This window comes from Gopherus evgoodei, chromosome 11, assembly GCF_007399415.2.
Source record: "Gopherus evgoodei ecotype Sinaloan lineage chromosome 11, rGopEvg1_v1.p, whole genome shotgun sequence".
NCBI lineage: Eukaryota > Metazoa > Chordata > Testudines > Testudinidae > Gopherus > Gopherus evgoodei.
The window spans coordinates 66,338,628-66,352,162 of record NC_044332.1 but is presented as its reverse complement, the minus strand read 5'-3'; the positions used below and the strand labels follow the sequence as shown (position 1 = coordinate 66,352,162).

The following is a 13,535-nucleotide window of genomic DNA, read 5'->3' as shown; positions in this document are numbered from 1 at the left end:
ACAGACGCAGGTCTGGGCAGCAGAATTCAGTTTGCATGCATCCATGGTTAGCCATTGTCTTTCAGCTTCTGCAGCCTTCATATACACAGTGCCCTCCTTTCCCAAATACCAAGCAAATCCCATTCAGGGCTGCTTCTTTCCTGTTAACATGCAGCAGCAGAAACCACGCCCCCATCCAATTCTCTGGGATGATCGCTTTACCCTTCCCCCCCCCCACTGCATGGCTGGTATCATGAAAGATCACTGCTAGCCAAACGCGAAAAAGCTCAGTGCCAATCCCCCCCCTCCTCCCACTGCTTGGCTACCTGCAAGGAAGGATTTCTTTTAAGCAACAGGCAAACAGCTCAGTAGGAATGGCCATGTCTGTCCCTTTAATTAAATTCCTGAATTTCAACCAGGTTACCATGAACAACATCACTCTCCTGAGGATAACACAGCGAGATAAAGAACGGATGTTGCTTGAATGCTAGCAATCACCGGGACCATATACAGCTAGGCTTTGTCATGCAGTGATACCAGATTACTTGCTACTTGCATGCCGTGGTCAAGTGTCCTACCATGGAGGACGGAATAAGGCTGCCCTGCCCAGAAAACTTCTGCTAAGGCTTTTGGAGTACCTCCAGGAGAGCTTCATGGAGATGTCCCTGGAGGATTTCTGCTCCATCCCCAGACATGTTAACAGACTTTTCCAATAACTGTACTGGCCGCAAATGCATCCAAAGCCCTCAGGGCAAGTTAATCATTAAATGCTTGCTTTTAAACCATGTTTTATATTTACAAAGTTACACTCAGCAGAGGTCACTTCCACGGCTTCATTGTGTGGGATAGTGGCTTGGGAGGGCCGGGAGGGTAATTCCATCTGGGTGAAAAAAAGCTCCTGGCTGTTGGGGAGAACGGAGTGCTGTGTGCTCTCTGCAAGCTCGTCCTCCTCTTCCTCCTACTCATCTTCCCCATCCGCAGAATCCTCAGGCATGGGTGAGATTACCAACCCCACCTCGGAATCCACGGACGGGTGGGGAACTGGTGGCGGACCCCCCTAGAATTGCATACAGCTCAGCGTAGAAGCGGCATGTTTTCGGCCCTGCCCCGGACCTTCCATTTTTTTCTTTGGTTTTCTGGTAGACTTGTCTGAGCTCCTTAACTTTCACACGGCACTGTACTGAGTCCCTGCTGTGGTCTCTCTGCATCATGGCCTTGGAAATTTTTTCAAATGTTTTTTCATTTTGTCTTTTGGAACAGAGTTCTATTAGCATGGAATCCTCTCCCCATATAGCGATCAGATCCAGTACCTCACACGTGGTCCATGCTGGAGCTCTCTTTCGATTCTCAGGAGACTGCATTGTTACCTGTGCTGATGAGCTCTGCGTGGTCACCTGTACTGGTGAGCTCTCCACGCTGGCCAAACAGGAAATGAAATTCAAAAGTTCACGGGGCTTTTCCTGTCTACCTGGCCAGTGCATCAGAGTTCAGATGACTTTCCAGAGTGGTCACAATGGTGCACTGTGGGATACCGCCCGGAGGCCATTACCATCGATTTGCGGCCACACTAACCCTCATCCGACATGGCAATACCGATTTCAGCGCTACTCCTCTCGTCTGGGAGGAGTACAGAAACCAGTTTAAAGAGCCCTTTATATTGATATAAAGGGCCTCTGTGTGGATGGGTGCAGGGTTAAATCGGTTTAACGCTGCTAAATTCGATATAAATTCGATGTAGCATAGACCAGGCCTAAAAGTTCCTTAGTACATGTTAATATAATCCAGTTTGAAACAAGACTACATTTATCATGTGCACTAGCCCTAAGACTCCTTCACTGCAGACACACTAATTATATAAAGCCCATTTAGCCTTCTACTCCATTCCTTCCAAATGCCTGGAGAAACAGATGGGCATTACTATATACAGTTATGGCGTGTGGCGTAATATGGCTATAGACACTGAATATCTGCTGCCATATTCTCAGTTGTCTCTTCTTCTGCTAGTCTTTCTATGTTTAAAGCTCATAGGTTGGCCAAAACCCTAATCTGAAGCCTAGAAATCTGAGTTCTGTGGGCTTTGGTTCAGGGCTTATATCACCACCTCTTATTTACATATCACAAAATAATTTGGGGGCAAAGGTTCTTATATATCAGTTTGTAGTACAGTTGATGCTATAAGGCATGGTATATGCATAAGTTTTGTACCAGTGTAACTGTACCTGTTAGGATTGTGATTTATATAGTTATTTATTTATTGCTGAAATAATTATACTGGTATAACCCCTGGTGTGGATGCAATTATATAGAGGACTTTTATAGCTAATTCCCCTTCCCATATGGGAACAGCTATGCCAGTATAAAGCACCTTTAAACTGATATCACTGCGTCCAGAAGAGGAGGATTGTACTGCTTTAACTATACCATCACAGTTAGTGGTACAAATTTCTAGTGTAGATAAGGTTCTTAAGGCTTGGAGTTGTATTGGCATAATCAAAGGCTGAATTTGACCCTGAAAATACAAAGGTTGAAGGAGATAAGTGGGCAGTTAGTGGGGAAACAACCATGATATCACTGAGAGCCTTTGTTTAAATTTTTACTACTTTTATTCACAAGATGTTAGAAACTCTTTCTACAGCAAACACCACTTTAAACAGTCTTATCTCCAAATAATTTTTCTAGGAATATCAAGCTTGTCCTTATTTTTTTTGTGTGTGTATGTGTCTTTGTAATGCTGAGTTTGGTTACTCTCATTTCTGACCTAATAACATTTGGTTACTTGTGAAAAGTTGTGCATAATAACAAAATACACTGTTTAAAACTGTGGCTTAGCAGGGGATAAGTATTTTTTTTTTCTTTGAGGAAAAAATTAAACCAAAAGCCCACTTGTGTGTATGTATTGTGACAAAGTTCCTCCTCTACCTTGGTAGGTCCTGTGCTTATTGGTGGATTTGCTCGCCTCACAGATTCATACTGTGGGTCAGGAAACAGCCCAGAGACCTTCCCTCTGGTAGAAGCCACAGTCCAAGTCAATTCTTCCTGTGTTGGATCAGGAGTTGGAAGGTTTGGGGGGAACCCAGGCCTGCCTTCTACTCAGGGTTCCAGCCCAGGGCCCTGTGGACTGCAGCTGTCTAGAGTGCCTCCTGGAACAGCTGCGTGACAGCTACAACTTCCTGGGCTACTTCCCCATGGCCTCCTCCCAGCACCTTCTTTATCCTCGTCACCGGGCCTTCCTCTTGATGTCTGATAATGCTTGTACTTCTCAGTCCTCCAGCAATATGCCTACCCACTCTGTTCTTCGCACGCACTTCCTCTCCTCTGGCTTGACTGGAGTGAACCCTTTTATAGCATCAGAGGGGTCTTAATTAGGGTAAGGTGCTTAACAGCCTCACCTGACTCTTAGCAGGTTAATTGGAGTCGGATATTCTCATTAGCCTGGAGCAGCCCCTGCTCTGGTCACTCAGGGAACAGAAAACTGCTTCTCTAGTGGCCAATATATCTCCCTTCTACTACTCTGCTGTTCTCAACTGGCCAGGGTCTATCACAGTATTTAGTGCTGTAAGGACTTAAGGCCTTGATATAGGAAAAAAAATTGCGATTCAGAGACGCGTTTAAGCATTGCACGAGTCCCATTCATTGACTTTAGTGGAACTTAAGTGCTTTCCTGAATCAGGCATATATAAATAATTGCTAAGATTTACTTTCCTCCACCAATGCTTAAGCCTTCCCAAAGTAAGAGCATGTTGCTCACCAGACATAAGCACTGTAGAATGTTGATTGCAGCTCTGTGGAATTACAGTATAGAAAGATTGGTGGGGAAACAAAAATTTAAATTGAAAATATGCCATAAAGTCTATTTTATTGGGGCATTCAGTAACAAACCCAAAACTGGCTTTTTTTATTGTGTTACAGAATTTACCTCTTAGTGCATTTCTTAGGTACAGAAAAAGTGTATTTCTGAAATTGAGAATGTTGGTTGTTCCAGCAACACATTTCTTTGACTTTTTTCATGTGTATTTTAGGAGGTATGGATTTAGCAGACAAGCAGGCAAAATGGAGAAGGTAAGGGGTAATATTGATTACTGATATAAATTAAGAAACAGTGTGGTCAAGGAGGAAGGAATCGTATTTTTTCCTCTAAAGAAACCTCAGTTCTGGAAAATCTTGAAGGAAGGCTAGGAAGTCAGCAGGCTTGTGTGTGTTGTTGCTTTTTTTTTTAAATTGCTAAATGAAACTAAAGCTCTGCAGCCCATGAAAGATATAATTGATTTCTGCCTCTCTTTTTTAAATTATCTCCCAACATTGAAAATATTCCTTAAAAGGTCATGTCAGGCTGCTTTCACAATCTGTTTGACACAAATCCAGTAACAGATTGCTAAGTCATTTGATCAGATAAAAATGTTTTCAAGCAATGATTATGCAAAGGGTAGTATGCTGTGATACAAATGTATTATGCTGTGCCATGAACAAAACATTGTAGGATTGTCCCTTATTATAGCTAATGTGACCATAATTTGTGTTTGTTTTCAATGAAATAATGCTCTTACTAGTACTGTGCATATACAATTTTTAGGGCTGTCAATTTAATCGCAGTTCACTGACAATTAATTAAATTAATTATGATTAATCAGTTTTAATCGCATTGTTAGACAATGGAGTGCCAATTGAAATTAATATTTTTGGACGTTTTTCTACATTTTCAAATATATTGATTTCAATTACAACACAGAATACGAAGTGTAGAGTGCTCACTTTATTATTATTTATATTACAAATATTTGCACTGTAAAAATGATAAATGAAATAGTACTTTTCAGTTCACCTCATACAAGTACTGTAGTATGATTTCTTTATTGTGAAGGTACAATTTACAAAATGTAGAATTTTTTTTGTTACATAACTGCACTCAAAAACAAAACAATGCAAAACTTTAGAGCCTACAAGTCTACTCAATCTTGTTCAGCCAATTGCTAAAACAAACAAGTCTGTTTACATTTATGGGAGATAATGCTGCTGCTTTTTATTTACAATGTCACCTGAAAGTGAGACCAGGCGTCTGCATGGGACTTTTGTAGCCAGCGTTGCAAGGTATTTATGTGCCAGATATGCTAAACATTCATATGCCTCTTCAAGCTTCGGCCACCATTCCAGAGGACGTGCTTTTATGCTGATGACACTCGTTTTAAAAAAAAAAAGTGTTAGTTGAATTTGTGACTGAACTCTTTGGGGGAGAATTATGTCTCTGGCTGTGTTTTATCTGCATTCTACCATGTATTTCATGTTTTAATAGTCTCAGATGATGATGACTCAGCACATGTCATTCATTTTAAGAACACATTCGCTGCAGATTTGACAAAATGCAAAGAGGGTACCAATGTGAGATTTCTAAAGATCGCTACAGCACTTGACCCAAGGTTTAAGAATCTGAAGTGCCTTCCAAAACCAAAAGGGACAAGGTGTGGAGCATGTCTTAAAAGAGCAACATTCTGATGCAGAAACTGCAAAACCTGAACCACTAAAAAAGAAAATCAGCGTTCTGCTGGTGGCATCTGGCTCACATGATGAAAATGAACATGCTTCTGTCTGCACTGTCTTTGGATAGCTATCGAGCAGAACCAGTCATCAGCATGGACGCATGCCCTCTGGAATGGTGGTTGAAACATGAAGTAACATATGAATCTTTAGAGCATCTGGCATGTAAATATCCTGCGACACTAGCTACAACAGTGCCATGTGAGCCCCTGTTCTCACTTTCAGGAGACATTGTAAACAAGAAGTGGGCAGCATTATCTGCAAATATAAACAAACTTGTTTGAGCAATTGGCTGAACAAGAAGTAGGAAAATATTGGAAAATACAGAAAACATACACAAATATTTATGGATTATTGCTTAACAGTGTGATTAATCATGAATACTCTTTTAAATCGCTTGACAGCCCTAAAATTGTATAATTTAATACACCCGTAGAAATAGAACATGCTGCAGCACAATATTACTTTGTTTCAATAACAAGATGTCCTTGCCGATATAGATAATGCATCAAATTGTGAGCATATCCTATTGCAGGTTGGTAGGAAAGCATAATATGGTTAGCGGTGGGATATGTGAAGAACCAGCAGCACACCAATGTTTAACTTATAAATTTAATATTCAGTTAATATAAAATAAGATATTTCTAACTCTGTGGCTACGAGTGATAAAATAAACCCATCTGCAACTGACTGAGGTGCAGTCCATAAAATATGACCAAGTCCCTTCACAAAGTCCTATTGGCTTTGTTAGCCAATATGTCAGAGTGTCACCATTTGTCGTCTGAATTAAGCCACTGCAAGAGAGAGGACTTAAATGTTTGAGTAGAGTGATGACGTGGTGTCAAGAAATACAGTATAAATCTCTGGGGAATGCTACTTACCTTAACAGAATTAATTCTTCTGAAAGTGGACAGTCCTCACATATGTTTATATCTTTATATTTAAAATGTGTTTTCAGGTGCACAGATTTTTAAACCACTCCTTTGACCTAGATTTAGACTTTATGTATACTAAAATACACTTGTAAAAAATGCTACTTTCTGATATTTGACCTACTATACCATACACAGAGATGGAGGGGGGGGGGACTAAATAGCCATCAGTTTTACACAGGCTGGATTCCCATTAAACTCAAAGTGAGTTGCATTTGCTCGGCCAGGGCCTGAACTTGGACACTAGGCAGTATAGAACAATATATTTCAGTTATTTAAATATAACAGCTGAATTACAGTTTCCTCCTTGTTTTACTTTCATAACCCTTTGATTGCTTGTATTATCTTATCATGTAGCTATGTGGTGTATTTATTTTCCTTAAGGCTGAAGACAAGAAAATGGTACTACCTACAGGACTTGCAGCAGCAGGAAAGGCTGATGCCTATGATGATGACGACCTTCAAGCTGCTGAAGAGGTGTGCTATATATATACACACACACACATATATATATAATACACACATACACACACACACACGCAGAGGGCTTAGATATTAATAGCTTGAGGACAATGTAAAAAGCACAGCATGTTCTCTTTCCTCTCTGCAAAGAGGAAGAGTTCAATAGCTTAGCAGAGCAATGAGTTCCTTTCAGATAGGGAAATATGGGATAATAAACAGATGCACAAAAAGTAAATGTTTACTTAGGATTTTCCATGTAAAAACCTGGCCAACATTTTGTTTTGCAACCATGGAGTCATTCATACTTAGGACCTGATCCTGTTAATGCTGTTTTGGGAAAGGAGTAGCTCAGTGGCCTCATCTCGCATTGACGATGATGGGAACTGAGTGTCATAGGCGCCACATGAACTGAGTCCTTACTGTAATCAGAACTTTCTGGGTGGAGTAATTTTAGCAACTGCTAAATTTTCTCTTCTGTTAGGAGCATTCAAATAGAATGCAAATTGGATTGATTGGCTGATGAGAATGCTCATAGAACAGAAGTATACTAAGTATTTAAAGGCCTCTAATGCTAACTGTTTTGTTCACATGGTATCTCTTATCTTGCAATGATACCTTTTTCTCATTAGCTTCGCATTAAAACACTGATGACTGGAATGGCAGCAATGGCAACAGAAGAGGTAAGCAATACTTAAAGCAAAGCAGCAATTTCAACATTTATGTGCATTGATATATCTTAGCCATCAGAATTCAAACCAAATTTATCAGCATAGAGAATCCCATTGACTTTTTTGGGATTTGGGGTTGGGCCCAAAGTGCATTGAGACTTTGATAGTCAGATAAAAGGACTGTTGTGTCATTACAGAGATTAAAATAGAGTGCTCCAATCCCAGAAGTCTGTTTTTTTCTTGTATAATAAATCAGTTCAACACGGTTAACACCACTTAAATTACTTGTGCCCCTGAATTTCCTCTCTATATCTGCCACTGGCTTTGAAAGCTGTCATTGTTCCTGAAATATGGTTAACAGTTGTATGTCTGCATGAGGTACTGAAATTATATATTAAAAATAGATGCAGGGAAAGATGATTGAGCATGAGACAGTACTTTTCATAAGACTTCTGACTTGAAATCCTTCACCCTAAAATAATGATTGTGGCCTTTGCATAATCCTAGTGCTGCTTATTAAGTGGTTTCTGCATAAATAAACATACTATAATGCAACTGCCCTTGAAATGGCATTTAAACATATGACGCCTTTGTGTAACCTAGACTTTCTCACATTTTTACTTATAAAGCTACGGTAGGGATCTGATGGGATATTTCTCTTACTCGAAAAAATACTGTGTGCATTTCATTGCATTCAACACATCACATCTGGGATTTGATAGCTTTGATATAACATCTAAATGTTGCTTGTTTGCATTATTATCCTTTCCCTGCAATTGCGTAGTGATTCCGGCTGTATCAGTAAACACAGTAAACATTGTCTGTACTATTTTGAAAATCTTTATACCTTTCACATTTTCTGATGTACCAAATGGACAAATTCATTTGATAAATGGTAGACATGACAGATTTGCCTTGTGATGAGATGTCTCCTTGAATTCTTCATTTTAGGAGAGAGATTTGGCTTCCCTAAACACTTGATTTAGGATTAACACTATTTCACACACCTAAGTGGCAATAATTTGGCTCAAAAGTTGGTGATCCAAATTAATTCCTGTTACAGAATGCTATTTTATGCACAATGCAAAAATATGTATTGCCCAAGAGCTAAAGCACTTTGACAGTCTGCAAAGGTGACTTCAAATTTAGTTGAATTATTGGCGCTGTGAAGGAAGCCTCAGTAGTTACATTTCTTCCTGGAGGGCATATAAGAAGCTTCATTTGTTTACTGAGTTCTGGGGAAGATGAAATTCATTACATGCATCATTCTTTTATAAACAAATTTGATTACATTTAAAATAGTATTGTAGTTATATAGTTCCGGGGGAAGTACTTTACAAACAAACCTACAATTTATTACTAGATTGTCCCAAAGTTTCAATAAATGCTTCTTGGTTTAATTGCAGGGCAGGTTAACAGCTAGCACAGTAGGTCAGATTGTTGGACTCCAATCTGATGAGATCAAGCAGATAGTGTCGGAGTATGCTGAAAAGGTATGTTTCTTTTCTGGTTACATTTTATCAAATCATATTTGATCATTTTGGCCCTGGTAAGACAATTAGTTTGCAGTGGCTTCTATAAAGCAGCGTTTCTGACAGTGTTAAGTAGTGAAGACACGATTCAGGAAAATATCCCTAAGCAGGAAAGTGTTTAAGGTGCTTAGGTCATGTTGGAACTTGGAAGTCAATACGAATTGTGTGCTTAATAGCTTCCTGAATAGGGATGAGCTTAAGCATGTGCTTAAGTTCTTTGCTGAGTTGGGGCCTGAATCCGCACCCTATTCTGTGACTGAGAACAGCCATGGAACAAAGGCCCTGATCCTGCTGATACCTGCTTACCTGATTGGCTTTAAGCACACACATAGTCCCCGGGGCTTCAGTGGGACTGCTTATGTGAATAAAGATAAGCACAAGCATAAGTGTTTGTGGAACTGGGACATTACTCTCATTGGGACCCCATTACCAGTCATATGACTGGATGCTGATTTAGTAACTAGCATTGTCAAAACCAAATCCTCGCTGCTTCATTAATCAAGGCAATTAGTTTTGTTTGTTAGCTCAATTTATTGTATTCTACTGGGATTGTTTTTTACAGTACTGTGAAAAGAAAATCTGGCTCTTTGAGCAATTAATACGTATAATACATCACTGCCAGATATGAGTTATAGGTCGTTCTTATGTCCAATAGTCTTCTCATATTTCTTCCTTTTTGTTGACACTTATGAGGTATGGAGCTTTCCCACTTATGAGATAAACCCTATAACTCAACAGAGGCTATGGCAAATTCCCTGCCTTTCTCTATTATAAAGGAATGGAAGAACAGAAGCTATAGGGTCATATTTCAATGTTACATTTCTTCTGTTCTGAAAGAAGGCAGCAGGACCTTGACTATTACAGTAGAACAATGATTAATAATCTAGAAAATAAGAACTGATACATTTTGGTCTGACTTGAATCACATGTAAAATTGAATTTACTAGATATTACATAACAGGATCCTTCCTCATGTGCATGTAATAGAAGAGGAAGCTGAGGGTATTATCAAACACAGTTCATTGAAGCATTAACAACTTCCCAATTTCCAGAAACCTCTATTTAAATCCCAAATTAAAGGGTAATTTGCAGTGACATCCCTGCCCTTGATGGAGTTGCTGTTCTTCCACCAGCTTTGTTAATCTTGATCATTCTTGCCAGGTGTGACGTGTCCAAAAGCCCAGAAGGAGATTCTGAGAACTGGTTTTTGCCTTTTGCATGTACTATGTTGTGTCAAGATAGGTGTTTAAATAATAATTTCAAAAGGTGGTTGCATCTACAAGGCCTCCCTCTACCATTCTTTACTTTGAATTCCTCCCACTGTTTCAAAGAATACAGGTCGTGTACTCTCAGTGTAGTTGCTGCACATTCCCAGTGAAGTTAGACTTATAAGTTTGTTTGCCATGCAGGGTTTCCTCCTTTCATTGCTATAAGATGGTGTTTTTCTTTAAAAAAATAAATGGCTGGATTCTGCAGTCCTGCACCTCTCCTGAAAGAGTGGGTTTATCACAAGGTTGGGGGAGCCTCCTTTTTTAAAATCTTGACAGAATGTTGCTATGAAGCTTATGTTTTTCCACCGCCTTTTTAAAGGGCTGTTTGTACCAAATTAGGTTTGCTCTTACTAAGGTGTGAGAGATTCCTCTAATGTGGGTATGCCAGATGGTGCTCACTTCAATACACATAAATATTGTTTGCATTAGGAAAGCTTCTTTGCTGTTTCTTAACCAGGAAGGAAATTTTTACAAGTGACAGAATTAAAAGAATTGGATGTGTGTAGTGTCAAAAATGCCTCCTTTTAAAAAAATATGTAAAGGATTGTTCTTATCAGTGCCAGCAGTGACTGCTGTCTGCAAAGTGATTACATGGTGAAAGAGTTAAGTCAGAATATTGGTCAAGGCTTGTGTGGGTAAAAATGTGTCCATGTCTACACTCTCCTATTAGAAGCTAACGTGTACCATATAAATTCAGTTGGAATATCATAAAATAAGCATATTAATAGTTCAGTGTGATTAATAACTGTGTCACTGACAGACTGTATGTGTGTTTTGGTTTTGTTTGGTATTTTTTAATACTGGAACCTGAAATGTATGAAGGCAAGAAGAAATGCAATGTACTAGCATTGCCTTCCTGTGTATGAAAAACTTTAAGATAAAATTATCGCAGATTATATTGAACTGTAGTGAAAGTGCAAAACACACCAGCACTACTGTTAGAGTTCTTCTGATTGAACCTGTCTTGAATGCTTCACTTGATTTAGTTTATTACGAATGGGTTATTTGTAAGGCTCTGTTTTTAGTCACAGGTATTTTTCGTGTAAAGTCATGGACAGGTCACAGGCAGTCAACAAAAATTCATGGCTTGTGACCTGTCCATGACTTGTACTAAACCTTGGAGATGGGGGCGGCCCAGGGGAGCACTGGGGAGGTTATCTGGAGGAGGGCGCGCGCAGATGCTGGGGGGGGGAGGGGGCAGGCGGCGGTGTGCAACATGGGACTCCCGCTGATGCTAGGGGGTGATTGGCGGGGCTGGCAGGCTCCCTACTTGGCTCCATGTCTCGCTGGAAGCAGCAACATCCGTCAGCTCCTAGGCGAACGTACTGCCACACATCTCTGCATCATGCCTTGTCCCTCAAGGATCATTAATAGAATTAGGGCTGTCAATCACTAAAAATTAATCGTGATTACTCGTGCAATTAAAAAAAAATAATCTCAATTGCACTGTTAAATAATAGAATACCATTTATTTAAATATTTTGGGTGTTTTCTACATTTTCAAATATCTTGATTTCAATTACAACATAGAATACAAAGTGTACAGTAGTTCACTTTATATTTATTTTTTATTACAAGTACTTGCACTGGAAAGAAACGAGATCGTATTTTTAATTCGCCTAATACAAGTACCATAGTGCAATCACTTTATCATGAAAGTTGAACTTTCAAATGTAGAATTATGTACAAAAAATAACTGCACTCAAAACCAAAACAATGTAAAATTTAAGAGCCCAGAAGTCCACCCAGTCCTATTTCCTGTTCAGCTAATAGCTCAGACAAACAAGTTTGTTTACATTTGCAGGAGATAATGCTGCCTGCTTCTTGTTTACATTGTCACCTGAAAGTGAGAACAGGCATTCACATGGCACTATTGTAGCTGGCGTTGCAAGATATTTACATGCTAGATGCACTAAAGATTTATATGTCCCTTCATGCATCAGCCATCATTTCAGAAGACATGTGTCCATGCTGATGACGGGTTCTACTTGATAACAGTCCAAGGCAGCGCAGACCGACGCATGTTCATTTTCATCATCTGAGTTAGATGCCACCAGCAGAAGGTTGATTTTTCTTTTTTGATGGTTCAGGTTTTGTAGTTTCTGCATTGGAGTGTTGCTCTTTTAAGACTTTGAAAGCATGTTCCACACCTCATCCCTCTCAGATTTTGGAAGGCACTTCAGATTCCTAAACCTTGGGTCGAGTTCTGTAGTTACCTGTAGACATCTTATATTGGTACCTTCTTTGCTTTTTGTCGAATCTGCAGCGAAAGTGTTCTTAAAATGAACAACATGTGCTGAGTCATCATCTGAGACTGCTGTAACATGACATACATGGCAGAATGTGAGTAAAACAGAGCCGGAGACATACAATTCTCTCTCAAGGAGTTCAGTCACAAATTTAATTAACGCTTTCTTTTTCCTTTTTTAAACGAGCGTTATCAGCATGGAAGCATGTTCTCTGGAATGGTGGCCGAAGCATGAAGGGGCATATGAATGTTTAGAATATCTGGCATGTTAACACCTTGCAATGCTGGCCACAAAAGTCCCATGCAGACTTCTGTTTTCACTTTCTAGTGACACTGTAAATAAGAAGTGAGGTAATATTTTATTTCCAGTAAATGTAAACAAACTTGTTTGTCTTATGATCGGCTGAACAAGAAGTAGGACTGAGTGCACTTCTAGGCTCTAAAGTTTTGCATTGTTTTGTTTTTGAGTGCAGTTACAAAATGTAGATTTTTTTTTTTGTTATGTAAGCTGCATTTTAATAATAGAGATTGCACTATAGTACTTATGAGGTGAATTGAAAACTACTATTTCTTTATCCCATTTTTACAGTGCAAATATTTGTAATAAAAATATAAAGTGAGCGGTGTACACTTTGTATTCTGTGTTGTAGTTAAAATAAATATATTTGAAAATGTGGAAAAATATTTTATAAACGGAATACCAATCGAAATTTAACAGTGCAATTAACTGTAATCATGATTAACTTTTTTAAGTTAATCGCGGGAGTTAACTACGATTAATCAACAGCCCTAAATAGAATACAAAGCTTTCCACTTGTAGTGCATTGGTTTCTATTGATTGTGAACAAAAATTGATTTGTTGATTATTTGTATGATCCAAAGAGTGTGTTAAGTGCTGATTTGAAGATGACCTA

The 13,535-nt window shown here is 39.1% G+C and overlaps 1 protein-coding gene across 2 annotated transcripts in view; it reads left to right on the top strand.

The window, feature by feature from the left end:
• CCDC93 (coiled-coil domain containing 93) overlaps positions 1-13,535 on the top strand; it is a 110,488-nt gene that overhangs the window by 43,577 nt on the left and 53,376 nt on the right. For both annotated transcript variants that reach the window (XM_030579392.1, XM_030579391.1), the window contains 4 exons: positions 3,999-4,038; positions 6,825-6,917; positions 7,532-7,582; positions 8,977-9,063. In XM_030579392.1, coding sequence (XP_030435252.1) covers positions 3,999-4,038; positions 6,825-6,917; positions 7,532-7,582; positions 8,977-9,063 — 271 coding nt within the window. The remainder of the gene's footprint in view (positions 1-3,998; positions 4,039-6,824; positions 6,918-7,531; positions 7,583-8,976; positions 9,064-13,535) is intronic.